Source organism: Paroedura picta, chromosome 7 (assembly GCF_049243985.1).
Source record: "Paroedura picta isolate Pp20150507F chromosome 7, Ppicta_v3.0, whole genome shotgun sequence".
Lineage (NCBI taxonomy): Eukaryota > Metazoa > Chordata > Lepidosauria > Squamata > Gekkonidae > Paroedura > Paroedura picta.
Genome location: NC_135375.1, coordinates 123,759,780 through 123,787,748, shown reverse-complemented (window position 1 = coordinate 123,787,748; position 27,969 = coordinate 123,759,780). Strand labels below are relative to the sequence as shown.

Sequence of the window (27,969 nt, the reverse complement as noted above, 5' to 3'; positions counted from 1 at the left end):
TGGAAAGAAGTGGAATCCCCCCCCCCCCAATATTGCACCACTTCAGGATTTCCACAGACTCCTTCAGAGCTCCTGCATGGACCCCTGGCTGGGAATCCCTGCTCTAGCCTATTTCTACAAACGCAGGCTTGGGAGAGTGCAGGCAACTCTTTCAGAAGTAAAAACCATTTCAGGAGAAAAGAAAGTCTTGGGGCACCTTCAAGATCAACCAGGTTGTATTTGAAGTGGAAGCTTTGGTGTGCGCACACACTCGGTCAGAAAGCTTATAGCCAGAATAAAACTTTGTGGGTGTTAAGGGGGCCACTGGACTCAGACGTTGTTCTGTTGGCACAGACCAACACGGCAACCCACCTGGATCAGTTTCAGAACATAGTAGGCACCATAAGAGGAGGAGGGGGAGAAGAAGAGTTGGTTCTCATATGTCTCTCTTCTCTGCTAGATGGAGTCTCAAAGTGGCTTCCCTTTCCTCTCCCCACAACAAACACCCTGTGAGGGAGGTGAGGCTGAGAGAGCCCTGAGATTACTTTCTGTTTCAATTGGGGAGGGAGGGATAGAGGAAGACCCAAATTCAAATCGATCGGAATTCAGCAGGATCCACAGTGGAAAAAACAAAGTCAGCACAGAATCAGCCCAGGACACTGGAAGCTCATTTCAGCTCTTTAATGTGACCCCAGCATGATGGTACAAAGACCCCACAACAAACCCCAACTTATCTACAGAAGCCCCACCATGGATCTTCCGGCCAGTGCGTGCTGTCGGTCAGTTTCACATTCAACTGACTGGCTCCAGCAGGCAGGATGGAGCTCCCCACTGGTCAATTACGGTGCAGGCTCAGGATGCCGCCTCGGACCTCAAGCTCGGTCCTCGGCAGCGCGACAGGCACGACAGGCAGGCTCCGTTTCCAAATAGGTTTCAATCCGACTCTCCTCAATCCCCCAGCGGATTCTCCCAGCCTGGCTCGAGACAGAGAGAAGAGACACAAGACAGACTCCTAGGGGATCCCGGGTCCCTCGCTCCCCCTCGGCCCCTTGCCACAACCCTCCTGGCGCTTTCGAGGGCACCAGGGAGGCTGCAGGCGCTAGGAGCGCAGTTCCGGTCGACGGGCTCGCCAATGGACCGGCCCTCCTCAGCCCCCGAAAGCCTCCCGCTGCGGCTGAGATGTTTCTCTTGAACTACGAGGAGCAAGCGAGGGTGTGCAATGTCTTTCAGAGACAGCTGCAGGGCGGGTTTTTAGAGCGGAACAGAGGCCCAGCCACACGCCCACAAACTCACCCGCGCCCCTGCACATTAGCGCAGCCTGCTCTCCAGCTTCTTGCGGGCAGATTTGCGCATAAACGTGGACACCAAGCTCTCTTGCATGAGCCCCTCCGACGAAAACATGCTGGTCAGCTGGACGGGGTCCGTCTTGTGCTCCGCCTCGTAGAAAGCGCAGGTCTTCAAGTGCGCGGCCATGGAAGGCGTGTCGCTGAACTGCCAGTTCTTTATGGCGGAGAACAAACTGCTGAACTTCCAGACCTGTCGCGGGGAGCAAGCGGGATTTAGAAACAAGAAACAAAGATCGGGGGGGGGGGGACGGCGGGGGACGGCGGGGGACGGCCGCTCCTGTGCACAGAGCCCCAGACGGAGGCCTTGCTAAGAACTTCCAACTCATTCTCTCCCCTCCCCCCCCCCCGTTTTCTTTGATCAGATTAAGAGGCATTGATTGCTTTTGATGCAGCTTTTATTGATTCTGACATCCACTCCAAGGACTTGATTTTTATAGAAGGGTTTAAGAAATGCAAATAGCAAAAGACAGAACTAAACCAGAGGGGATGTGCGGAAATTCCCCCTTTGCACGTTTACCTTTTATGTTTATTAGCCACGCTTCACAGTGCCTTATAGTGCAAGAAACCTAAAGTTTGGTCCCTGCTCCAATTTGTAAGCTAAAATGTGATAGACCAGGCTTTTTCAGCCAGGGTGACACCGTGGTGTTTCCTGCTGGCCCTGTAAAGGTTTCTTGAATGGGTGGGAGTTAAATATTAAATATTTTTTTTAATTTGTTAGACATTTGTTGGGTGACATGATCATATATGGTCATGTTGATCCACCCCCTCCCAAAATGGCCAATGATGGATTGGGGGTGGGTGGGGAGGGGCCCTTGGTAGACATGTCCACAGTTCTGCTTCCTAACCATATTCTGCACAATTGTGCCACTTCTGGTGTTTCTCAGAGCCTGAAGAATGTCTCTGGAGTTTCTCAACGGTAATTAAGTTTGGAAAGGCTGATATAGACACACACTTATGCTCAGTCTATCAAATTCCCCAGGTTAGGAGCTGGGTTTGATTCCCCACTCCTCCTCCATATGCAAACAGCTGGATGAACTTGGGCTAGTCATAGTCCTCATAGTGCTGTTCTTACAGAGTAGTTCTCTCAGAGCTCTCTCTACCTCACAGGGTGTCTGTTGTGAGAAGTGGAAGAGAAGGCCGTTTCGGCACTCCTCCTGGTAGTGAAAAGCAGGGTATATAAACAACCCGCTCTTCTTAAAGTTACTTTAAAGCTACCATTAGAAACCCAGGCAGAGTACAAAATCATGAAGTGACTTGAACAAAGAATTGAACAATTATAAAAATGGTAGTAAAATATCAACTCCTTCACTACACGCCTGGAAAAACAGAAATCAGAGAATCATAGAGTTGGATCTCCTGGGTCATCTAGTCCAACCCCCTGCACTATGCAGGACACTCACATCCCAATCGCTCATCTACTGTAACCTGCCACCCCCCTGAACCTTCACAGAATCAGCCTCTCCGTCAGATGGCTCTCCAGCCTCTGTTTAGAAATGTCCAAAGAGGGAGAACCCACCATCTCCATGTTTTGGCCAAGCACCTGAAGTGAATAAGGTAGGTGCCAGGTGAGCCTGGAGGGGAAAGGCTTTCCATGGGCCAGGTTGGAAAACCCCTGGAGAGTTGGGGTTGGATCCTGGGGGAGGACAGGGGGCCCCCAAGGGGTGCAACGTTACAGAGCCCCCTTCCAAAGCATCTAGTTTCTCCAGAGGAATTGATCCCTGGAGAGGAGCCGTCATTCCAGGGGATCTTCAGGTCTCACCTGGAGGCTGGCATCCCTACTAATACTGAACAATCTATTTTTCTCATTTGGGACTTGAAATTTGTTAATGGTCAGCTACAGAGTAGTTCTTCTTAGTCATTGATGTGTGTGCATCCATATTTGCAGCTAAGGTTGCCAACCTCCAGGTGGCACCTGAGTGTAAACTGCACGGAGCTTTTATTCCAATCCCAGCTCGATTCACTCCCTGCCCTCTACACCGAATGTGAATTCCATTTTTATTCGGGGTGATTTAGGGCCTTTTCGCACGGGGATCTTTGTTGCAAATTGTTTGTGGAATGAAAAATCGCCATTTAAAATAGTGGAATTCGTCGTTATGCATACCTGCCTTTGTAGTGGAATCAGTTGCGTTTTTTAGCGTTTCCCACAGGCTTCCGGTCTCGGCAGAAATCGCTAGAAAGGAAGCGCTATGGCCAAGCTCGTCCTGCCCCTGGCCGTCAAGCAGCCAATGGGCAGCCGTTAGCATGCTCCCAAACAGCCCCTTTCCCTTTAAGAAAGGTTTAAAAAAAAAAAAACAGACCCATAGCAACGAATCTAGGTAGATTCGTTGCTACGGAGAGACCCATCCAGCTGCCTAATGTGAGCTGTCGTTTGATTGTATGATCGTTGGCACGCTGCCTCGAGTGATAAAAAAAAAATCCCCCCCCCTCTCACAGGCCCGATTTTCGGCTGAATTTATGTGTAAAAAATAAAGGGACTTTATTTCAGCAAACGGGCTTTTATGTGGTTTGTGCTTAGTGACTAAAGGTGAAGGACTGAAGCCAGGGAAGCCTCTAAACAGAAAGAGGCTCGCTGGTGCGTTTATCCCCGCGCGCTCGGAGAAAAAAAAATGGCGATCGCTTCGCCGGAAGTTTGGAGGAGAGAGCCAGGGGGAGGGACTTTGAAGAACCAGCAACAATGGTAACGCACAGGTCTTTAGCGCTACTGTTGCAGATTGGTTGCAGGAGTGTATCGCTATCCGGAGGGTGAATCCACTTTTCTGGATTCCCCTGAAAGCGCTACAACGAAGCGCTTTTTGCGGGTCGGTTTCAGGATTGTTGCAGATTGTCTACGACGTCGTGGGTTATGGCAAATTAGTAGCGTTTCCAATTAGCAACCATTGTGCTATTTTGAAGCCGTGCGAAATGGCCCTTAAATTTTCCTTCTGCAGTAAGAAGAGTTGATCCAGAGTGACCCTACCTTTATTGTGCGATATCTTAGAGTGCTTTTAATGCTCAGTATTTATAAAATATGGATTCAGAAAGCAGGCTGTTTTGAATCTGGGCTTTGCTGTGTGGTAGAGAACCCCTGATTGGCCAAAGCTGGTCATGTGACAAGCTTGCCTTAAAGGAGAAGCCCCTAATTTCGCTCAACTTCTGTCGGTCATGTATTTTTTTCTCCCTTCTCTGCCTTCTTTGATCCTCTCCCCCCCCCCTCCAAGAAAAGAAAGAGGCTCCCTGCTTGGCTCCTCCCCCCCTTCAAGCCTCTTTCTTTCTTTAATAGGCTTGGCTCCCCTCCCCTTCTGAACTACCCTAACCACGTGCAGAACACTTAACTGTTTCAATGGGGGGGGGGGAGAAGAAGACCCGAGTTCAAATCGATCTGAATTCAACAGGATTGACAATGGAATAAACAAAGTAAGTGCAGACTCTGCCCTGGTGAGCTTGCTGAATTAGAACTGGTTTCCAGACAGAGGTCAGTTCCCCCTGGAGGGAAGGGCTGCTTTGTAGGGTGGGCTCTGTGGCATGATGCCCCACTAAGACCCCTCCTCTCCCCAACCCCAGCCTCCTCAGGCTCCACCCCCAAAGGCCCAGGAATTTCTTGACCCTAAATTGGCCCTCTTTTTTCCATTGTATTGTTAGCTGCCCCCAGCCTGTTGCAAAGTCTGCAAAAGCTTGTGCCATGAAAGCTTTTCAGGTGCCACAAGGCTCCTGTTTATTTTACAAGAAGGTTTATCACTTTTATGTCAGGCTCCTTAGAAACAGCAAAGGTGGGTAGCTACAAACCTTTTGGAGTTCCTGCCGTGCTGCTCGCAAAACATGTGCCTCTGCCTTTCATCTTAACAAAGAACAAATAAGCAATCCCAAATCCTGGATGGAAATTCCTGCAGATTTGGGGTTGGTGCAGTGGGAATCTCAGCAAGGTATAATGCCAAAAGCAGCCGTTTTCTCCTAAAGCAGGGGTAGCCAAACTGCGGCCCTCCAGATGTCCATGGACTACAATTCCCATGAGTCCCTGTCAAAGAACCAGTCTCTCTGTAGTCAGTAATCTCGTGGTCAGTTGTCATTCTGAAGGTTTGCCCGACTCCACCTGGAGTTACATAGGTAAAGGTCTCCCCTGTGCAAGCACCGAGTCATGTCTGACCCTTGGGGTGACGCCCTCCAGCGTTTTCATGGCAGACTCAATACGGGGTGGTTTGCCAGTGCCTTTCCCAGGCATTACCGTTTACCCCCCAGCAAGCTGGGTATTCATTTTACCGACCTCGGAAGGATGGAAGGCTGAGTCAACCTTGAGCCGGCTGCTGGGATTGAACCCCCAGCCTCATGGGCAGAGCTTCAGACTGCCTGTCTGCTGCCTTACCACTCTGCGCCACAAGAGGCTCGCTTGAGTTACATAGCAGACCTGAAATCACTGCGCAAGGAAGCCCTGTACGATTTAATCTATACACCATTCGTATCTTTTACGAAAATATTGCATTCAATTTTTAAGATCTTTAGTGACAATATACAAAGTTACAACATTGCTGTGAACATCTAGTTTCAGATGTCACACTGCTGTCCGTACGAAGATCCGGTAAACTGCAATTTCCCCAGATTCCTGCTTCTTCAGTGGATCCCAAAACTGTTGGGATTTACCTCTGGGTCAGAAAAATGAAAAGCATGCCTACTGGATGGGGGATATGCTTCTAGGTAACACTGTGTGTGAACGAGACCTTGGGGTACTTGTGGATTGTAAACTAAACATGAGCAGGCAGTGTGATGCAGCGGTAAAAAAGGCAAATGCCATTTTGGGCTGTATCAACAGAGGCATCACATCAAAATCACAAGATGTCATAGTCCCATTGTATACGGCTCTGGTCAGACCACACCTGGAGTACTGTGTGCAGTTCTGGAGGCCTCACTTCAAGAAGGACGTAGATAAAATTGAAAGGGTACAGAGGAGAGCGATGAGAATGATCTGGGGCCAAGGGACCAAGCCCTATGAAGATAGGTTGAGGGACTTGGGAATGTTCAGCCTGGAGAAAAGGAGGTTGAGAGGGGACATGATAGCCCTCTTTAAGTATTTGAAAGGTTGTCACTTGGAGGAGGGCAGGATGCTGTTTCTGTTGGCTGCAGAGGAAAGGACACGCAGTAATGAATTTAAACAACAAGTACAATGATATAGGCTAGATATCAGGAAAAAAAATTTCACCGTCAGAGTAGTTCAGCAGTGGAATAGGCTGCCTAAGGAGGTGGTGAGCTCCCCCTCACTGGCAGTCTTCAAGCAAAGGCTGGATACACACTTTTCTTGGATGCTTTAGGATGCTTAGGGCTAATCCTGCGTTGAGCAGGGGGTTGGACTAGATGGCCTGTATGGCCCCTTCCAACTCTATGATTCTGTGATTCTATGATTCTATGACCTTTGTACACTCCCAGGTACTGAAGTGGTGCATGATGGGAGAAGTCAATGTTGTTGTCAACATTGTTGTCAATGGTGTTTCATCAGGCTGGAGAGTAGCGGGGTACCTCAGGGCTCGGTGCTCGGCCCGGTACTTTTTAACATATTTATTAATGATCTAGATGAGGGGGTGGAGGGACTACTCATCAAGTTTGCAGATGACACCAAATTGGGAGGACTGGCAAATACTCCGGAAGATAGAGACAGAGTTCAACGAGATCTGAACACAATGGAAAAATGGGCAAATGAGAACAAGATGCAATTTAATAAAGATAAGTGTAAAGTTGGACTAGATGGCCTGTATGGCCCCTTCCAACTCTATGATTCTATGATTCTATGATTCTAAGTCCTTTCTGTTAGCTTTGACAGCTAGTGACTGTTTTGTGTGTTGAGAGGGAGAGTTAGAGTGAGTCTCTCTAGTCGTGTTTATATAAATCTGTCAGAAAATGTAAAATAATCTCAGCTTCTGTGTTGTGAATGTCAAAAAGGAAACGGAGTAATGGAACCAATTGTGACTTGATGTAAACAGGAAAAAACGTATCTCTGAAAACCTCAGGAGAAAGTTACTATTGAAGCTTTAGGTTTTAAAGTTTCACCAGTGTGAAAGAAAACATATTTATTCTTACTAAAGAAGACTATAGAGTTTATTTTCAAATAAGAAGAAAATAGACAAGGAAGAGCTATTGTCACCTGGCAGCTGGAATACACCATTTCCCTCTTTCTGCTGAAAAAGCTCTGTTAGTGTAAGTTAATCAACTTTCAGAAAGATTTCGTCATATTTTTACATCAGATATAAAGTCTCAGACCCACCCTCAGCATTTTCCAGGCTCCTGCCTCTTCAGTTGTCCCAAAGAAAGGACCGGACCGTTACAAACACCCTAGAAGAATCTGTCACAAAATTCAGACTTCAACTCCAAAGAACATTTCTTCTCCTAAATACATAGGAATGACCTGGCATAGAATTTAATCACAAAAGGCTTCTTGGCACAGGGATTTCTGATCTGCACATGTTGTGCAACCCTCTGGTATTTTGTTCCCAACTAGAAGTTGGTAGCCAAACAATGCCCACCTCTAACTTTTAAATTTTATTATTATTTATATCTATTTATTAAATTTATAGGGGAGAGCTGCGCAGAATGGCCAAGCCATCTTACAAAATATTTTCATGGGTCTCCCATTTGCCAGATGAGGGCAGAGGAACTCCCACCCATGCCGGTTGCCAGCCCTTGGTCCTGCCACTGGCAGGCGAAAATGGGGGGTTGGAAGGCTGACCACGTGATGTCCTGGCACCACTTGCAGCCACCTAACCAAAACTGACATCACTGCACAGCTGGCCGTTCTAGCATTCAGTCAAAGCTCTATGGTTTTACCAAAGAGTTTCATGTGAATGCTAGAGCACCCAGCAATGTTGTGGCATGACTTTGGGTTACATGGCGGCCACTGCACACAAAACTGAATTGTAAATACTGTGATGTGAACACAGTGTCTGTCCACAGATTCCACACTCCTCCATTCACCATATCAGCGGTCACTGCCTGTCAGATTTTGTTACTACTGAGCATGTGCATTTACAATGCAGCATGCTCCGCAGAAGTTGCAAAAGCCCTTCTCCTTTTTCTAACAGTGCACTGCCACTGGGAACACCAACAGCCAGCAGCAGAAGGAGCAGCCAATGTGTTGGAATTGCAATCAGCAAATAATTGGTTGAAATCACTTGTTGAGCCATTTTAGCAGCTGAGCTGTCCTTGTGTGCTCCCTAATGCATCAAGTGGTCACAGGTGAGGTTGCAATGAAATAAACCCAAGTACACGTCCTGGAGATTCCTTTTTAAGGTTCCCACTCCCTTCCTCTTCTTCTGGAAGAGGAGATCAGTGCATGTGCCCTTTGCTGAAGCAAGGAGCAGCGTCCTCCATTAAGGCTCTCAATGTGTAGGCATATAGTCTGCTTGAGCCAGCCATAGTGTTTTCTTTGAAATATTTTGTAAATAATCTTTCCTAGTAAAGATTCTCTCTTTTAAACCCCAAAGTGCTGTGAGTCAGGATCTGCGCCTCATGCACAAACTGGATACTTTCAAAGTGCTCTGTTTCTCTGCTGCTCGGATTTTTTGGAGGGACCCAGTCCAGTCCTCAAGTCCCAACAGAAGGACAGCCTCCTCTGCTATCCTTGCTGCTTCCATTCAAAATCATAATTTCAAGTAATAGAGAGGCCTCAATTTTCTAATTTTGTTAGCCACCTGGAGCACGCTAATGGAAGGGAAGGTGTCCTTAACTTAAATGGGAGACCACCAAGGAAGGCCAAGGCAGGCAAGAGGCAACCACCTCTGTTCATCTCTGCCCAGAAGTTAAGGAGAGTCAGCTCTGGTTAGCATTTGGGTGGAAGATCACCAAGGAAGTCCAGAGTCACAACGCAATGGCAAACTACCTCCATCATCTCATGGCTTGAAAGGCCCTATGGCAGGGGTGGGCAAGCTGCGGTTCTCCAGATGTCCATGGACTATAATTACAGATACCTATGTGTTGCATGGAGAGCCTCTTTTGGCGCAGAGGGGTAAGGCAGCAACATGCTGTCTGAAGCTGTCTGCCCATGAGGCTGGGAGTTCGATCCCAGCAGCCGGTTCAGGGTTGACCCAGCCTTCCATCCTTCCGAGGTCGGTAAAATGAGGACCCAGTTTACCTGTGGGGTAAACGGTCATGACTGGGGAAGGCACTGGCAAACCACCCCGTATTGAGTCTGCCACGAAAACGCTAGAGGGCGTCACCTGGTGCTTGCACGGGGGATACCTTTACCTTTACCTTTTTATGTGTTGCATGATGAGAGAATTCCATTTCTGTTAGCTTTGACAGTTAGTGACTGTTTTGTGCATCGAGAGTGAGTGTTGGAGTGCGTCTGTCCGGTCATGTGTGCTAATCGTAGTCCGTGGACATCTGGAGAGCCACCGTTTGGCTGCCCCTGCCCTATGGGGTCACCATAAGTTGGCGACTTGACAGCACATCCCATCACCAACTTAACAACCGTGTCACGTCTTCATGTCTAGGAATGCCCACTGCACTGTACCCCGTCACTTGCCTTTCTGCGGACTCTCCACGACGTGCCCCCATGGGAATACCTCTTCTTTCCCCAGAGCAGGAAGACCATCCCCCTCTCTTGCAGCAGGGTGGCACAGACGTCCCTCATGAGCACCGACACCTGAGCCAGCTGCGACAAGCTGAAGCTATCCAGAAACCCAGCGATGTACTGCAGGATCTCCAGGGGGAGGTTGCTCAGAGCGTCCGTCACTTTCCCACGGTGGTCCCTCGGCGGGTTGCGCTGATTGGTTTCCGAGAGGGCAGGGTGCACCTGGGGCTTCACGGCAAATGTCTTGAGAGGCTGGCTGTAGATGATGCGGGACGTCTGCCCGGCAGGACACCAAGGATGCTGCACAAACGGACAGCCCAGGTAGGCCAGCGGGCAGCGGCGCTGAAACCACCCGTCCAGGCACGACTGGATGTCGGCATGGACGTTCTTGAAGTGCCACTGAAACTCGTCCCGCCGGAAGAAGCGGTTGCAGGAGAAGGAGAAAGCCGAGCTGCTTTTGTTATGCCTGCGGGTCACACTCTCGCTGTGAAGCTGCAAGTGCAGGCTCTGTGGGGCTTCGGGCTCCAGGACGTCTGCTAGGACCGCCGTGGAGGAGAACGGCCCCTCTGCAAAGCTGTGCGTCTGCGTCCCAAAGTCCACGTACAGCGCGTCGGTGTTCTTTGTTTCAGAGATCTCGTGACCTTTCAGCTCCTTCTCCAGGGCGCACAGCAATGTCGTTTGGACAATGTCAGACTTGGGGAGATCCTCCGGGCTCACGCCCAGGTCTGAAGTGTCGACAGAAACAGTCTTGGTTGGCTTCTTGTGTGCCATGACATCCCCGAGGCGAGCTCTTTTGCCGCAGTAGCTGACGGGGACTCGGAAGGTGGTCACGGTTTTCACCTCCTGGGCTTCCAGGTTTCCGTAGACAAAGTCCTTCTCCTTGGGCGTGCAAGCAGCCATCTGCCCAAAATGGATCAGCATCCTGCCGTGGTGGACCAGGTACATGTTATAATCCCCTACCGGGACCTCCTTCCGGAGTCTCTCCAGGACCCCCTCCTGCCACGGGGCGTAGCCAGTCCGCTCTGCGGCTAAGTTCACTGGAGGAGGGGATAACGGGGGTCCTCCATCAGCACCAGCACCCCTGGCTGCTTTGGGTTCCTCATTCTGTGGGCTGTCAGGGGCCGCCTGGCCTGTGCTCGGGGCGTTGCTGCCTTGCCCTTTCGCCCGCTCTTCAGCCAACGAGGCTGTCACTTTGCAGGCTTTCATCTCTTTACTAAATATGTTTTCCCAGACGTTGTAGCCGGCCAGATCCATCCCTTCTTTGTCCTTAGCCAAACTCTCTCGCTCTTCCTGGGAAAGCTGAGGGACGTCGTTGGCTTCGTCCGGGCCTGCTCCTTTGCCGGCAGCTCCTTTTCCCGGATATCCGTCATCGTCCGTGTCCTCCTCGTCCGCGGCACAAGGTTCTTTGCATTCTGGGAAAAGTTTGGCCATTTTCAGGGTGCCGAAGAGAGCCTCCTGATCTCTCAGAGCCAGGGCGACATCCAAGCCCTCGGGGCCGGGCTTCTCCTCCAGGACGTTCTCATGCAGGGCGCGTTCGGAGCCCTCGGCCGGCCAACGGTTCCACTCCATGGAGCAGCAGACGATGCTAGCGGGGCAGGCCTGGAGGTGTTTGGCCACTCTGAAACGGGCCATGGTGAAAGGGCAGCCGTAGAAGGCGTTGAGGCAGGGGACTTGCTCCAGAGGGCACAGCAGCCGGTGCTCCTCCTCTTTGCACATGTGGAAGGCCGCACCGCAGCGGGCACGGCAGCCGATGACCACGCAAGAGACGGCCGGCACCACCGGAGCCTGGCAGTGCCGGTTGAAGCATTTCTCGCAGTGCTTGTGTTCCCCAGGGGCCGTTCTCTGCTTCCTGCCCTAGCAAAGAGGAGACAAAAACAGGAGCAAATCTTCCAAGGGCTGGCAAAAGCCAGGCCGCAACCCTTCTCTGGACAGCTTTTCAAAGAAGCCGCCTGCATCTTCCAGCACAGGGGTGGCCAAACGGTGGCTCTTCAGATGTGTATGGACTACAATGACCATGAGCCCCTGCCAGCAAGCAAGCAATGGCAAACCACCTCCCAACTTCCCTTACCTGGCTTGTCAGACAATCTGTTGATCTCCTGGTTATGCTACACATCCCCTAAACAGCGGTGGCCAAACTGCAGCCCTCCAGATGTCTATGGACTACAATTCCCATATGCTGGCTCATGGGAATTGTAGTCATGGACACCTGGAGAGCCACAGTTTGCCCACCCCTGCCCTATGGTAAATAACTAAATTCAGGGCAACAGCTGAGATCCGGAGAATTTTACCTGCAGTGAAAAAGCCAGAACCTTATAAAGCTGTTCAGATTTTTTTTCACTATTATTTTCCAGGAAAGTGTAATACAATATGGTCAATATTTAAAAATCAAATATATGTATATTTTATATGTTTACCCTTTCCTACCATAATTACATAAATTATATGTTGCTACTGGCTTCTCTGCAAAAGCACAAGAAGAAAGGTTGATTTTTCTATTCAGCTTTTCTCTACCTGAAGGAGTCTCAAAGCAGCTTACAGTCGCTTCCCCTCCCCACAACAAATGCCCTGTGAGGGAGGTAAAGTTGAGAGAGCTCTGACAGAACTGCTCTGTGAGAACTGCTCTGACAGGACTGTGACTGGCCCATGGTTACCTAGCTGGCTGCATGTGGATGAGTGGGGAATCACATCTGGCTCAACAGACTGTGGTCAGAACAAAATAGATAATGCACTTTCAATGTGCTTTGGCAGCTGGATTTTCCTATGCGGAACAGGAAAATCTACTTCTAAAGTGCACTGAAAGTGCATTATCTATTGTGTGCGGAATAGGCCCAGATTAGAATCCGCTGTTCTTAACCAGTACACCACGCTGGCTCTACTCAATCCCAGCTCTATTCAAATATATCCTGGGGTGGGGGAGAATCCAGGCCAAAACGATGGAGAAAAGCCAATTTTTAGACATGGGTCCCCAATCTTTTTTGAGCCTGGGGGCACTTTTAGAATTCTGACACAGGGTGGTGGGCGGAGCCACAAAACAGATGCTGCAGGAGGGGAAGGCACCCACCAAGAAGAAACCCATCTGCAGGGGGAGAAGCAATAATTCAGAAAACACCCAAAACACCTCCAGGAAAAAGGAGCAGGAGACAATGTAAAATAAACCCCGTGGTGGCGCACGCTGTCAAAATGTTATTTTCATCTGCAGAGCCAATCAGATATCCAAAGGCCAATCAGAAGACACTGAGCAGGATCCGCCACCTGGCCACACCCCCTTCCTAAAACCACTTGGTGGTTGCCGGAACAGGTTTCTGCGGGGATTGTGGCCCCACGGGACCCACGTTGGGGATCCCTGTTGTAGGCTTTGACCTAGTTCTCACTACCACTTTGCTCCTGGTGAACTTTGAACATTTCCTCTGGTGTAAAGGGGCTTCCTCTCCAGAAGAATTTCTTGCAAGTTTCCGCCAATGGAGAAAGGCTCCCCACATGGATGAGTCTGGGGAGGGCAGTGAAGACCGATGCTGCAGAATCTGCTCTTCAAAATTGCCCTTTCTGCCAGGGGAACGGATCTGGAGCTCAAAGGGTCATTCCAGGAGAACCTCAGGCTCCATCTGGAAGATGGTAACCCTAAATTTTCACAAAAAATCTCTCTCGTCTCTTCCTAAAGGTACCTACCATCATTCCTGTAGGTTGCATCTGATGGTCCTGGGGGAAAAAAATAAATATTTAGCAAGAGAAATCATAAAGACATTTCAGAAATCATATAAACACATCTGTGGCAGATGGTATCCCATTTGCGTGTGGTCAGTGGACATCTGGAGAACCACAGTTTGGCCACCCCTGCATGGCATGTGGAAAAGAGAACATGCTCTAGTCCAGGGGTAGTCAAACTGCGGCCCTCCAGATGTCCATTGACTACAATTCCCAGAAGCCCCTGCCAACATCTGGAGGGCTGCAGTTTGACTACCCCTGCTCTAGTCGGTTGTGAGAGTGGAAGTGGTCACTGAAACTGGGAGCTGAGTCTCGGTTCAACTCTCCCCTCGTCCGCCAATCCATGAGACAGACTTAGGAGGATGGCACCTTACTAATTCTGACACGGTGTCATGGGTGCCATCACAAAATGGCTGCCAATGAGAGCAACAACCAGAGGCAGAGCCAGCCACAAAATGGCTGCCGTGGCTTCCCCTCAGCCTAGGCCAGCCAGGTCCCCCCAGGCCACCAGCCGGGGAAAGGGGGGGGGGGTGCCAGATCCAGGTAGGGAAACTCCTAAATAGTTGGAGTCGGACCCTGGGAAAGTCGGAGGGACCCCAGTGGGGTACAATGCCACAGTGTCCACTAAGGATGCCAGCCACCAGCTGGGGCCTGGGGACCCTCTGGAATAACAGCTCAGCTCCAGACTACAGAAATCCATTTTGCCTGGAGAAAAAGCATGTTTGGGAGGGTGGAGTCTATGGCATTGAATCCAGTGAGGTCCCAGTCCTCCCCTAAATCTCCAGGATTTTCCTAACCTGGATCTAGCAACCTGACCCTCCATTCCCCACTGGGAGACAGGGGACACCCTTGTGCCCACCCGCCAAACCATCCCTTTTCTCCTGGGGAACTGACCTCTGCAGTCTGGAGATGAGCTGGAATTCCAGGGGATCCCCAGGCCCCACCTGGAGGCTGGCATCCCTCCGTCCCCCTCCCAAGCAGCCTTTTCCTCCAGGGGAACTGATCTCTGCAGTCTGGAGATGAGCTGGAATTCCAGAGGATCCCCAGGCCCCACCTGGAGGCTGGCATCCCTCCGTCCCCCTCCCAAGCAGCCTTTTCCTCCAGGGGAACTGATCTCTGCAGTCTGGAGAGGAGCTGGAATTCCAGGGGATCCCCAGGCCCCACCTGGAGGCTGGCATCCCTCCGTCCCCCTCCCAAGCAGCCCTTTCCTCCAGGGGAACTGAGCTCTGCAGTCTGGAGAGGAGCTGGAATTCCAGGGGATCCCCAGGCCCCACCTGGAGGCTGGCATCCCCAAGCCCACCCTCCCCAGCAGCCCTTTCCTCCAGGGGAACTGAGCTCTGCAGTCTGGAGAGGAGCTGGAATTTCAGGGGATCTCCAGGCCCCACCTGGAGGCTGGCATCCCTCCGTCCACCTCCCAGGCAGCCCTTTCCTCCAGGGGAACTGAGCTCTGCAGTCTGGAGAGGAGCTGGAATTTCAGGGGATCCCCAGGTCCCACCTGGAGGCTGGCATCCCCAAGTCCCCCCTCCCCAGCAGCCCTTTCCTCCAGGGGAACTGAGCTCTGCAGTCTGGAGAGGAGCTGGAATTTCAGGGGATCCCCAGGTCCCGCCTGGAGGCTGGCATCCCCAAGTCCCCCCTCCCCAGCAGCCCTTTCCTCCAGGGGAACTGAGCTCTGCAGTCTGGAGAGGAGCTGGAATTTCAGGGGATCCCCAGGTCCCACCTGGAGGCTGGCATCCCCAAGTCCCCCCTCCCCAGCAGCCCTTTCCTCCAGGGGAACTGATCTCTGCAGTCTGGAGAGGAGCTGGAATTTCAGGGGATCTCCAGGCCCCACCTGGAGGCTGGCATCCCTCCGTCCCCCTCCCAAGCAGCCCTTTCCTCCAGGGGAACTGAGCTCTGCAGTCTGGAGATGGGCTGGAATTCCAGGGGATCCCCAGGCCCCACCTGGAGGCTGGCATCCCTCCATCCCCCCCCCAAGCAGCCCTTTTCTCCAGGGGAACTGAGCTCTGCAGTCTGGAGAGGAGCTGGAATTCCAGGGGATCCCCAGGCCCCACCTGGAGGCTGGCATCCCCAAGCCCACCCTCCCCAGCAGCCCTTTCCTCCAGGGGATCTGAGCTCTGCAGTCTGGAGATGAGCTGGAATTCCAGGGGATCCCCAGGCCCCACCTGGAGGCTGGCATCCCCAAGCCCACCCTCCCAAGCAGCCCTTTTCTCCAGAGGAATTGATCTCTGCAGTCTGGAGATGAGCTGGAATTCCAGGGGATCTCCAGGCCCCACCTGGAGGCTGGCATCCCTCCGTCCCCCTCCCAAGCAGCCCTTTCCTCCAGGGGAACTGATCTCTGCAGTCTGGAGAGGAGCTGGAATTTCAGGGGATCTCCATGCCCCACCTGGAGGCTGGCATCCCTCCGTCCCCCTCCCAAGCAGCCCTTTCCTCCAGGGGAACTGAGCTCTGCAGTCTGGAGATGGGCTGGAATTCCAGGGGATCCCCAGGCCCCACCTGGAGGCTGGCATCCCTCCGTCCCCCCCCCAAGCAGCCCTTTTCTCCAGGGGAACTGAGCTCTGCAGTCTGGAGAGGAGCTGGAATTCCAGGGGATCCCCAGGCCCCACCTGGAGGCTGGCATCCCCAAGCCCACCCTCCCAAGCAGCCCTTTTCTCCAGAGGAATTGATCTCTGCAGTCTGGAGATGAGCTGGAATTCCAGGGGATCTCCAGGCCCCACCTGGAGGCTGGCATCCCTCCGTCCCCCTCCCAAGCAGCCCTTTCCTCCAGGGGAACTGATCTCTGCAGTCTGGAGAGGAGCTGGAATTTCAGGGGATCTCCATGCCCCACCTGGAGGCTGGCATCCCTCCGTCCCCCTCCCAAGCAGCCCTTTCCTCCAGGGGAACTGAGCTCTGAAGTCTGGAGATGGGCTGGAATTCCAGGGGATCCCCAGGCCCCACCTGGAGGCTGGCATCCCTCCGTCCCCCCCCCCAAGCAGCCCTTTCCTCCAGGGGATCTGAGCTCTGCAGTCTGGAGAGGAGCTGGAATTCCAGGGGATCCCCAGGCCCCACCTGGAGGCTGGCATCCCCAAGCCCACCCTCCCAAGCAGCCCTTTTCTCCAGAGGAATTGATCTCTGCAGTCTGGAGATGAGCTGGAATTCCAGGGGATCTCCAGGCCCCACCTGGAGGCTGGCATCCCTCCGTCCCCCTCCCAAGCAGCCCTTTCCTCCAGGGGAACTGATCTCTGCAGTCTGGAGAGGAGCTGGAATTTCAGGGGATCTCCATGCCCCACCTGGAGGCTGGCATCCCTCCGTCCCCCTCCCAAGCAGCCCTTTCCTCCAGGGGAACTGAGCTCTGCAGTCTGGAGATGGGCTGGAATTCCAGGGGATCCCCAGGCCCCACCTGGAGGCTGGCATCCCTCCGTCCCCCCCCAAGCAGCCCTTTTCTCCAGGGGAACTGAGCTCTGCAGTCTGGAGAGGAGCTGGAATTCCAGGGGATCCCCAGGCCCCACCTGGAGGCTGGCATCCCCAAGCCCACCCTCCCCAGCAGCCCTTTCCTCCAGGGGATCTGAGCTCTGCAGTCTGGAGATGAGCTGGAATTCCAGGGGATCCCCAGGCCCCACCTGGAGGCTGGCATCCCCAAGCCCACCCTCCCAAGCAGCCCTTTTCTCCAGAGGAATTGATCTCTGCAGTCTGGAGATGAGCTGGAATTCCAGGGGATCTCCAGGCCCCACCTGGAGGCTGGCATCCCTCCGTCCCCCTCCCAAGCAGCCCTTTCCTCCAGGGGAACTGATCTCTGCAGTCTGGAGAGGAGCTGGAATTTCAGGGGATCTCCATGCCCCACCTGGAGGCTGGCATCCCTCCGTCCCCCTCCCAAGCAGCCCTTTCCTCCAGGGGAACTGAGCTCTGAAGTCTGGAGATGGGCTGGAATTCCAGGGGATCCCCAGGCCCCACCTGGAGGCTGGCATCCCTCCGTCCCCCCCCCCCAAGCAGCCCTTTCCTCCAGGGGATCTGAGCTCTGCAGTCTGGAGAGGAGCTGGAATTCCAGGGGATCCCCAGGCCCCACCTGGAGGCTGGCATCCCCAAGCCCACCCTCCCAAGCAGCCCTTTTCTCCAGAGGAATTGATCTCTGCAGTCTGGAGATGAGCTGGAATTCCAGGGGATCTCCAGGCCCCACCTGGAGGCTGGCATCCCTCCGTCCCCCTCCCAAGCAGCCCTTTCCTCCAGGGGAACTGATCTCTGCAGTCTGGAGAGGAGCTGGAATTTCAGGGGATCTCCATGCCCCACCTGGAGGCTGGCATCCCTCCGTCCCCCTCCCAAGCAGCCCTTTCCTCCAGGGGAACTGAGCTCTGCAGTCTGGAGATGGGCTGGAATTCCAGGGGATCCCCAGGCCCCACCTGGAGGCTGGCATCCCTCCGTCCCCCCCCAAGCAGCCCTTTTCTCCAGGGGAACTGAGCTCTGCAGTCTGGAGAGGAGCTGGAATTCCAGGGGATCCCCAGGCCCCACCTGGAGGCTGGCATCCCTCCGTCCCCCCCCAAGCAGCCCTTTTCTCCAGGGGAACTGAGCTCTGCAGTCTGGAGAGGAGCTGGAATTCCAGGGGATCCCCAGGCCCCACCTGGAGGCTGGCATCCCCAAGCCCACCCTCCCCAGCAGCCCTTTTCTCCAGGGGAACTGAGCTCTGCAGTCTGGAGAGGAGCTGGAATTCCAGGGGATCCCCAGGCCCCACCTGGAGGCTGGCATCCCCAAGCCCACCCTCCCAAGCAGCCCTTTTCTCCAGAGGAATTGATCTCTGCAGTCTGGAGATGAGCTGGAATTCCAGGGGATCTCCAGGCCCCACCTGGAGGCTGGCATCCCTCCGTCCCCCTCCCAAGCAGCCCTTTCCTCCAGGGGAACTGATCTCTGCAGTCTGGAGAGGAGCTGGAATTTCAGGGGATCTCCATGCCCCACCTGGAGGCTGGCATCCCTCTGTCCCCCTCCCAAGCAGCCCTTTCCTCCAGGGGAACTGAGCTCTGAAGTCTGGAGATGGGCTGGAATTCCAGGGGATCCCCAGGCCCCACCTGGAGGCTGGCATCCCTCCGTCCCCCCCCCCAAGCAGCCCTTTCCTCCAGGGGATCTGAGCTCTGCAGTCTGGAGAGGAGCTGGAATTCCAGGGGATCCCCAGGCCCCACCTGGAGGCTGGCATCCCCAAGCCCACCCTCCCAAGCAGCCCTTTTCTCCAGAGGAATTGATCTCTGCAGTCTGGAGATGAGCTGGAATTCCAGGGGATCTCCAGGCCCCACCTGGAGGCTGGCATCCCTCCGTCCCCCTCCCAAGCAGCCCTTTCCTCCAGGGGAACTGATCTCTGCAGTCTGGAGAGGAGCTGGAATTTCAGGGGATCTCCATGCCCCACCTGGAGGCTGGCATCCCTCCGTCCCCCTCCCAAGCAGCCCTTTCCTCCAGGGGAACTGAGCTCTGCAGTCTGGAGATGGGCTGGAATTCCAGGGGATCCCCAGGCCCCACCTGGAGGCTGGCATCCCTCCGTCCCCCCCCAAGCAGCCCTTTTCTCCAGGGGAACTGAGCTCTGCAGTCTGGAGAGGAGCTGGAATTCCAGGGGATCCCCAGGCCCCACCTGGAGGCTGGCATCCCCAAGTCCACCCTCCCAAGCAGCCCTTTTCTCCAGAGGAATTGATCTCTGCAGTCTGGAGATGAGCTGGAATTCCAGGGGATCTCCAGGCCCCACCTGGAGGCTGGCATCCCTCCGTCCCCCTCCCAAGCAGCCCTTTCCTCCAGGGGAACTGAGCTCTGCAGTCTGGAGAGGAGCTGGAATTCCAGGGGATCCCCAGGCCCCACCTGGAGGCTGGCATCCCCAAGCCCACCCTCCCCAGCAGCCCTTTCCTCCAGGGGAACTGAGCTCTGCAGTCTGGAGAGGAGCTGGAATTCCAGGGGACACCCAGGCCCCACCTGGAGGCTGGCATCCCTCCGTCCCCCTCCCCAGCAGCCATTTCCTGCAGGGGAACTGAGCTCTGCAGTCTGGAGATGGGCTGGAATTCCAGGGGATCCCCAGGCCCCACCTGGAGGCTGGCATCCCCAAGTCCCCCCTCCCAAGCAGCCCTTTCCTCCAGGGGAACTGATCTCTGCAGTCTGGAGATGAGCTGGAATTCCAGGGGATCCCCAGGCCCCACCTGGAGGCTGGCATCCCCAAGCCCACCCTCCCAAGCAGCCCTTTTCTCCAGAGGAATTGATCTCTGCAGTCTGGAGATGAGCTGGAATTCCAGGGGATCTCCAGGCCCCACCTGGAGGCTGGCATCCCTCCGTCCCCCTCCCAAGCAGCCCTTTCCTCCAGGGGAACTGATCTCTGTAGTCTGGAGAGGAGCTGGAATTCCAGGGGATCCCCAGGCCCCACCTGGAGGCTGGCATCCCTCCGTCCCCCTCCCCAGCAGCCATTTCCTGCAGGGGAACTGAGCTCTGCAGTCTGGAGATGGGCTGGAATTCCAGGGGATCCCCAGGCCCCACCTGGAGGCTGGCATCCCCAAGCCCACCCTCCCAAGCAGCCCTTTCCTCCAGGGGAACTGATCTCTGCAGTCTGGAGATGAGCTGGAATTCCAGGGGATCTCCAGGCCCCACCTGGAGGCTAGCATCCCTCCGTCCCCCTCCCAAGCAGCCCTTTCCTCCAGGGGAACTGATCTCTGCAGTCTGGAGAGGAGCTGGAATTCCAGGGGACACCCAGGCCCCACCTGGAGGCTGGCATCCCTCCGTCCCCCTCCCCAGCAGCCATTTCCTGCAGGGGAACTGAGCTCTGCAGTCTGGAGATGGGCTGGAATTCCAGGGGATCCCCAGGCCCCACCTGGAGGCTGGCATCCCCAAGCCCACCCTCCCAAGCAGCCCTTTTCTCCAGAGGAATTGATCTCTGCAGTCTGGAGATGAGCTGGAATTCCAGGGGATCTCCAGGCCCCACCTGGAGGCTGGCATCCCTCCGTCCCCCTCCCAAGCAGCCCTTTCCTCCAGGGGAACTGATCTCTGTAGTCTGGAGAGGAGCTGGAATTCCAGGGGATCCCCAGGCCCCACCTGGAGGCTGGCATCCCCAAGTTCACCCTCCCCAGCAGCCCTTTCCTCCAGGGGAACTGATCTCTGCAGTCTGGAGATGAGCTGGAATTCCAGGGGATCCCCAGGCCCCACCTGGAGGCTGGCATCCCCAAGCCCACCCTCCCAAGCAGCCCTTTCCTCCAGGGGAACTGAGCTCTGCAGTCTGGAGAGGAGCTGGATTTCCAGGGCTGGATCCCCAGGCCCCACCTGGAGGCTGGCATCCCTGACCCTCAGTGGGGTCCAAGGCCACAGAGTCCCCCTCCCAAGCAGCCCTTTTCTCCCGGGGAACTGATCTCTGCAGTCTGGAGAAGAACTGTGATCCCAGGAGATCTCCCGCCTGGAGGCTGGCATCCCTACCTCAGCCACAAAGGGACGATCCTTGTGCTTCTGTGGCCACTGCTGCCAAAGCAACATTTTTAAAATTCTGCACAGCCAATCAACTCTCCAGTGACCTTTCTGGGCTGAAGCTCCATCAGGCCCCAGCCACTTCCTCAAAACACTTGGTGGGTCTTGGCAGGCCCCATGAATCTAGGGTTGCCAGCTCTGGGTGAGGAAATACCTGGAGACTTTGGGATTTGGGACTGGAAAGGGCCTCAGTGGAGTCCCCCTCCAAACAGCCCTTTTCTCCAGGAGGACTGATCTCTGGCGCCTGAAGATGAGCTGTAAAATGGGGGGATCTCCAGGTCCCACCTGGAGGCTGGCATCCCTGGAGGCCTGTGGACACCTCAGAGAGGACTCTGCTTTACACACAGCCGTACACATTCTTTGAGCGGAAACATGCTCTTGTTATCACACACAACGTGTGAGTTTTGGGGCAATCACATGTTACTGGGGAGAAATGTATTGTCCGTGCCCAAATCTGCTGACTTGTAATGTTTGGCCCTTGGCCTTCTCTGATCCGTATGAAAACGATTGTTCTGGCCTACCTTGCAAAGCTGTTGGAAGGATTACAGAAGGCTCCAGAGCGCTATACAAATGTCCAATATCTGTAATGCAACAAAGCCAATGCAGTTGTGGGAGGGAAGGAGTCACATGTCATTCAAAAGGCGCTACAGCTGGGCAACCCGTTTGGGGTTGGTAAACATGAAGCGATTCCTTGTAGCTGCTCCCTGTTCTGACGTCCGTGCTCAGACTCTGTCTCTTCCCAGCCAGCAGTTGGACATTGCAGAGCAGAACCGGGTGCCCCACAGACTGAGTCAAACTCCAGGGAGCCGTCCCTCACCCCTTGGCATGAGTCTTCAGGACCACGAGATCTTACGCATAAGTGCTGCTCACCCAAAGGTGGCTTAGAGAAACAACAGTAAAAACAGCCAGCAGTTTGTCACACCAGCAGACCTCTGTGGCTGGAATTCTTGGGAGCATTTTGACGTGTGCATAATTGCTAAAATTAGCCTGGGCCATGACTTGCAGAATCCCCAGGCCGTTACATAGCCTGAAAGCTATGCGCCGTGCACTAGCCCTGCTTGCAGATTAAAACAAGAGGGAGAATAAATGACAGATAACCCAAAGCGGGAGCGAAGAACGGAGCATAGTCTGTCCACAAGAGGTTTGCATTACGTGTCAGAACTAATTTTAAGGTTATTTCGCGTGATTCTGTTGTCAGGAACGCTGCCACGATGTTTCTGCTTTAAACTGATGTTTGAAAACCTGCATTTGCTGGCAAACAGGAGACAGACATCTAGGACTGCCTAGTCCCTCCATGCTGGATCCAGGTTGGGAAACTCATGAAGGTTTGGGGAGGGCATGGAGCTCAGTGGGACACAATGCCGTAGAATCCCCCCTCTAGAGCAGCCCCTTTCTCCAGGGGAGCTGATCTCTGTAGTCTGGAGATGAGCTGCAATTCCAGGAGAACCCCAGGCCCCACCTGGAGGCTGGCATCCTTACACATTGTACCCACAATTTAAGAAAAAGAATGGAATGGAGGTGGGTTGCCAGTGGGAACCCAGGTGGGAACTCCAGTTGGGAGCCAAAAATTACAAAATGTGTGTAACTGTGTAACATAGTATGTGACAGTAATAGAAAAGAACAAAATCGACTATGGAAGGACAACGCAATAAGAATTGGTACAATGCAGAGAAAAGCTGTATCCAATGTTTTGAAAGCACAAACGAGTCAAAGTAATGCTGCAGAGATATTCAGAAGCTGCAGGAAATTGCAGGCGAAGAACCCGTAGATCCTGCATTTTGCTCCTGGATGCTTCCTCAGTGGACCCCGACAAAAGCTTTACTGCACAAGTACCTAGAGGCCTCTAGATAATATTCACATCCTAATGGGTTCCTTCATTATTTAATTGCAGAGTAACAACTCCTAAACATATAAAAGACTGTAAGAGAAAGAATACTATGGAAATGGGTTGCCAGGCTCCAGGTGGGGCCTGGAGATCCCTTGGAATTCCCATTTGCAGGCTAAAGGCCTTCTTTATAGCTTTAACCGGTGGCTTTTTCAATCATCACCATTACTTATGCATTGTTTAACCATCACTGGTTATTATTTCGTTACTATTTGACAACAACCTTGTTTGGAAAAAGTTTTCTCTTTGTTTTGTCTTATTTACAGTGAATAGGGTCGGGGAGCAGAGGTGTGGACACGCCCTCCAGAGCCCCTCTAGGTCCCTCATTGGCCATTTTGGAAGAGGGGTGGTCAACATGAACATATGTGGTCATATCACCCAACAAATGTTTAACAAACATGTATACACTGAATTAGCTCCCACCCATTCGGGAATCCCTTCCGGGGATGTCAAAGAACCCCGGGGTTTCACGAAATCCTGGGTCAGGACGCCTCGCCCACATTTTCCTGTCTTGCTGGGCAGAAGGTTCAGGTGTTGAATTTTAGGGCTGGTCACAGCTAGAGTTGCTGGCTCTGGGTTGGTAAATACCTGGAGATTTTAGGGTAGAGGCTGGGGAGGGTATAACGGCATCGACTCCACCCTCCGAAGCAGCCATTTTCTCCAGGGGAATTGATCTCAATCATCTGGAGGTCAACTGTAATAGCAGGAGCTCCAGACATCAGCTGGAGGATGGCAACCCTCGACTCACAGCCTCAAAGAAAGCACCAAAATACAAGCTACAGAAATAGGAAGAAGAGTTGGTTCTTTTCTCTACCCGAAGGAGGCTCAAAGCGGCTTCCATTCGCCTTCCGTTTCCTCTCCCCACATCAGACACCCTGTGAGGTGGGTGAGGCTGAGAGAGCCCTGATATCACTGCTCGGTCAGAACAGTTTCATCAGTCCCGTGGCGAGCCCAAGGTCACCCAGCTGGTTGCATGTGGGGGAGGAGCGGGGAATCGAACCTGGCATGCCAGAGTAGAAGTCCGCCGTCCTAACCACTAGACCTGGCCAGTTATTCCCAGGAAGGAATCCTGCACAGAGTCTCCTAGCACAAATGCCGTTTCCCTCAGCGGGGATTATCTGAAAGGCTGGAATTCCAGTGGTCAAAACATCCAGCACCTGTTTCGGTGAACTGCTTCAAAATGTCGTCCCAGCTGGGATTTCCCGCAAGGATGCATTCTCTAAGAAACATGAACACATTCTGAAGAACGAGCCAACCTAGTTTTTTTTTGGGGGGGGGGGTAAAGTGACATAATTTGCAGCTTTCTGTCCTGGCCGTGCCCTGACTGTTGCACTCCAATTCCCAAAAGAGAGGATTGTTCAAGTCTTACCGTCCACGGAGCATCCCCTCGAACAGACCCCCAAACCAGTGCTCTCTGGGGGTTTATTGGGCGAAGTTGAAATGAGGTGAGGGGCTCGGCCGGGAGGCTGGCGGAGAAGGAAATCTGAGCAGGCAGGAACGAACCCCACCGAAATGCAGACAAGCGCCAGGGGCTGTTAAAAATAAAACTGGTGCGCTCAGTAATGTGACCACAGGGCTCTGCTTATGGCGCACGGTCCTTCCGTGATATTTATTTAAACTGCCACCACTGCAGCGATATTTATCGGAGCGAGAAGAGGAACATCTGATTCATGTCTCAGAAAAAGACAATAACATTCTCCGGGTGGAATGCAGTTTATAACAGAATCATCTTTCTTACTGGCTGCAGAGAGCTTCGTGGCACCTTCCTCTCGATGTAGACTGTATGAGATCAGATTCCCTACAGCCCTTCAGTTTTCCTTCCGTTCTTTTATGAATAAATATTAACTGAGGCACCAGAATAAACAAACATGGGACTCTAAAAACTCATTGCAGTGAGTTCATCAGGTAAGGCAGGCAAGACCTTGACTAATGATTTAATGGGAATTTTAATGGGATTAGTTGTTGTGACCCACCTCGATCCTGTCGGGAGAGGCGGGAAATAAATCTAAATAATAATAATAATAATAATAATAATAATAATAATAATAATAATAATAATAATAATAATAATAATGGACTTCCTAATGAATTCCACTCAGACACAGGAAAAACACTTCCTAACAGACTTTCTAATGAACTCTGCCAAGAGACAGGAAAAGTCCAGCCCATCTCCCAGTAGGTCCAGTCCATCTCATGGGAGCCTCCCAGATAGGAAAGGGATACATTACTCCCCTCCTCCTGCCCCGAGATGTAAATAAAATGTCCAGCAACTGTTCCTACCAGCCTTTTGCAACCTTTTGACAATGGAGGACCCCATGAATTCATTTTTCAGGTTTTGAGTAGCCCAAGAAGTGGTCAGCTAGTTATGCCTCTCTGCCGCATTCCCAGAAGTGCCCTCACCGCCCGTGTTTACAGGCAGGCTCCAGGAAGACTGAGTGGGGAAGAGGCAGGAGGCGGTTTAGGGCAGGAGTAGCCATGCAGGCGCCACCCCTTCCCAAGCACAGAACCCAGGAGAGAACTCACTCAAGCTTGGGAGCGGGAAAAGGGGAAGCAATGGAAGTGGCCGGTCCCCTCACCTTAAGTCCGTTAGGCGAGGTAGATCAATGCCCCCCCCCCACCCTGGGTATGAGTAGTATAACCTCCTTCCTCACCCCTTCCGTAGGAAGGGATGGGTGGGGAATTTTTTCCACCATGTTGGAATTTTTTGTTGTTGTCTTTTAATGGGGCTTTTATAAGCGTAACCCACCACGAGCCAATTCGGAAGTGGCGGGGAATACATCAAAATAATAATAATAATAATAATAATAATAATAATAATAATAATAATAATAATAAGAAGAAGAAGAAGAAGAAGAAGAAGAAGAAGAAGAAGAAGAAGAAGGCAGGAGGGGGTGGCTGCAGACCCCATCCAGTACTCCCATCGACCTCTGGGGATTCGTGGACCCCTGGCCGGGGATCCCTGGTTCACACACTCCACACTTTGGCACAGAGAGATTTCCATCTTGCCATGTCATAGAATCATAGAGTTGGAAGGGGCCTCCGGGTCATCTTGTCCAACCCCGTGCACTGTGCACATTGTCCTAGGACAGTGTTCCTCAACCTTTTTGAGGCTGGGGACCGGCAGGGCAACTGCCCACCCGAGCATGCTGCGCATGCGCGGTCGCGCCCACGCATTGTGCATGCGCGGCCCGGCCGTGCATGCGCACATGCACCATACACACACGAAATCACACATGCATGGCACTTTTGCGCATGCACGCATGCGCGAAAGTGCCGCGCATGCACGATTTTGGCCGTGCATGCGCAATACGCAGGCGCGGCCCTGATTCCCTCTTTCCCCCCTCCCACAGTAAGAAGCTTCCCGGGCCGCAAGCTTGCGGCCTGGGAAGTTTTTTACTGCAGGGGGGGCGGGGAGAGGGAGCCGTGGCCCGGCGCCATGGCCCGCGGGTTGGCGACCATTGTCCTAGGAAGCCCAGGGGCCAAAAGCAGAAATATGAATGCCATGATTTCCTCAGCCTGGGTTCTCTTTTTAATCAGTCACCTTTCTGTAATCTGCCTTGCTGTAATCTACCTGTGTGAAGAAGGAATGCCTCTGAACATGTGCTGAGTGTTTTTTCCTCACCTGTGAGTAAGCACAATCCTGCAATTCAGGATTAGACCACACAGTTGCATCTATCCACTTGCATTAAAGATAACTTCTAGACTAGAGGGAGTGATTTGCAGACAGCTTTAGACACCTCCAATTTTACTCACTGATATTATTGTTATTTCTCCCATCCAGTTTTCCTAGTATAGTTTTGAACCCTATCCCTTTAGGAATACCATAAAGATCAGGGGGATTCCTAGACAGTCAGTTGACATTGTGACATCATTTCCAGTTTTCCAGCCCAAATGATTTCATGTGACCCCCAAAGAAGAATGCAGGTACACTAATCAAATCAACAAAGCACTCACATTGAGATTGTAATAAGGTTAGTATTCTCCCATTCTCTAATTCTGCAAACTCGGGAGGCAACCATGAACGTGAGGATTAGTGCTGTGCACGAATATTTTGCTAGAATGCAGTTAAGCTCCCCTTTGAAGGAATGGATGAACCAGCTCTACCAGTAAGGGAAGAAAATACCAAAAAGGTGAGGGGAAAGTTTATTTGCTTTGTTACCTCGCTCTCCAATGGGGCCTCGAAGCAGTTTACACTGTTTTTCCTCTCTTCTGTTTTATCATCGCGATAATCCTATGACTGGTCCAAGGTAACCCCGCAAGATCCCATCATGGCAGACTGGGGATTTGAACCCTGGATCTCCCCAGATCGTAATCCTACACTAACTAGCACTTCATGCTATGCTGGGACACAGAGGAGCCCATGTTGTAAGACTGTACAAATTAAATCAAACAATCAAACAATGGCCTATACCCAAAGTGTAATAAACAGATTCGTTATCAGAGTCTTTGTTCTTTGACTCGGCAATGCAGTCAGTGTGTAGCTGAATAATGATGTTGTTTTCTTTTCAATAAAGACTGGTCGCTCCATGGTGATACACAGCATTAATTCGATCATTAAAGCTTAACAAAGACCGTCTTCAAACAATTTGTAAAACATAACGGGAAGAACTATTGTGGAAAATCATTAAACACTCAAGCCAACATTCAACAAAGTTTACAAAATACAAACTGAACAAAATTCAAACTTGGTTGAATGTTCTTTTGAGTGTTTAGTGATTCTCCACAGTAATTGTTTCTGTTCTAGTTTAGAAATGGTTTGAAGAAGTAGTTTGTTAAGTTTTAATGGTTGAAAATTAGCCAAAAAGTAGGTGGCCAATTAATGTTGTGTATTGCTGCAAAGTGACCAGTCTTTGTTGACGAGAAAAGAAAACATCATTATTAAGTCACGTTACAGCTGCCTTGTTGGGTCAGGAGAACAGATCTGGCCATTCCCCTTCGTATAGATGCCATCAGTACAGGATTGTTTGATTTAATTTGTACTGTACTGTACCATCCTATGCTCTTGGTTGCAAGACTGTACAAAGCATCCCTTTAATATTGTTGTTGTTATTATTAATATAAATAAAATCTGAACGTATTTTATTTAGAATATA

The 27,969-nt window shown here is 52.3% G+C and overlaps 1 protein-coding gene across 6 annotated transcripts; it reads right to left on the bottom strand.

Annotated features, from left to right (window-relative positions):
* Positions 1–645: 645 nt before the first annotated feature.
* On the bottom strand, positions 646–25,294 carry FBXO40 (F-box protein 40). Of its 6 annotated transcripts, none has more exons than XM_077346334.1 (6): positions 25,157–25,294; positions 24,246–24,408; positions 21,513–21,572; positions 13,519–13,548; positions 9,805–11,706; positions 646–1,515 (listed from the first exon to the last, which is right to left on the bottom strand). In XM_077346334.1, the coding sequence occupies exons 4-6, from the start codon at positions 13,537–13,539 to the stop codon at positions 1,288–1,290; spliced, it is 2,151 nt and encodes a 716-aa protein (XP_077202449.1). In that variant the 5' UTR covers positions 13,540–13,548; positions 21,513–21,572; positions 24,246–24,408; positions 25,157–25,294; the 3' UTR covers positions 646–1,287. The 6 variants fall into 6 exon arrangements, with proteins under 6 accessions (XP_077202449.1, XP_077202450.1, XP_077202448.1 ...); XM_077346335.1 differs by lacking the exon at positions 25,157–25,294 and having other exon boundaries at positions 646–953; positions 1,273–1,515; positions 24,246–24,763; XM_077346333.1 differs by lacking the exon at positions 25,157–25,294 and having other exon boundaries at positions 24,246–24,764.
* Between the last annotated feature and the right edge of the window lie 2,675 nt (positions 25,295–27,969).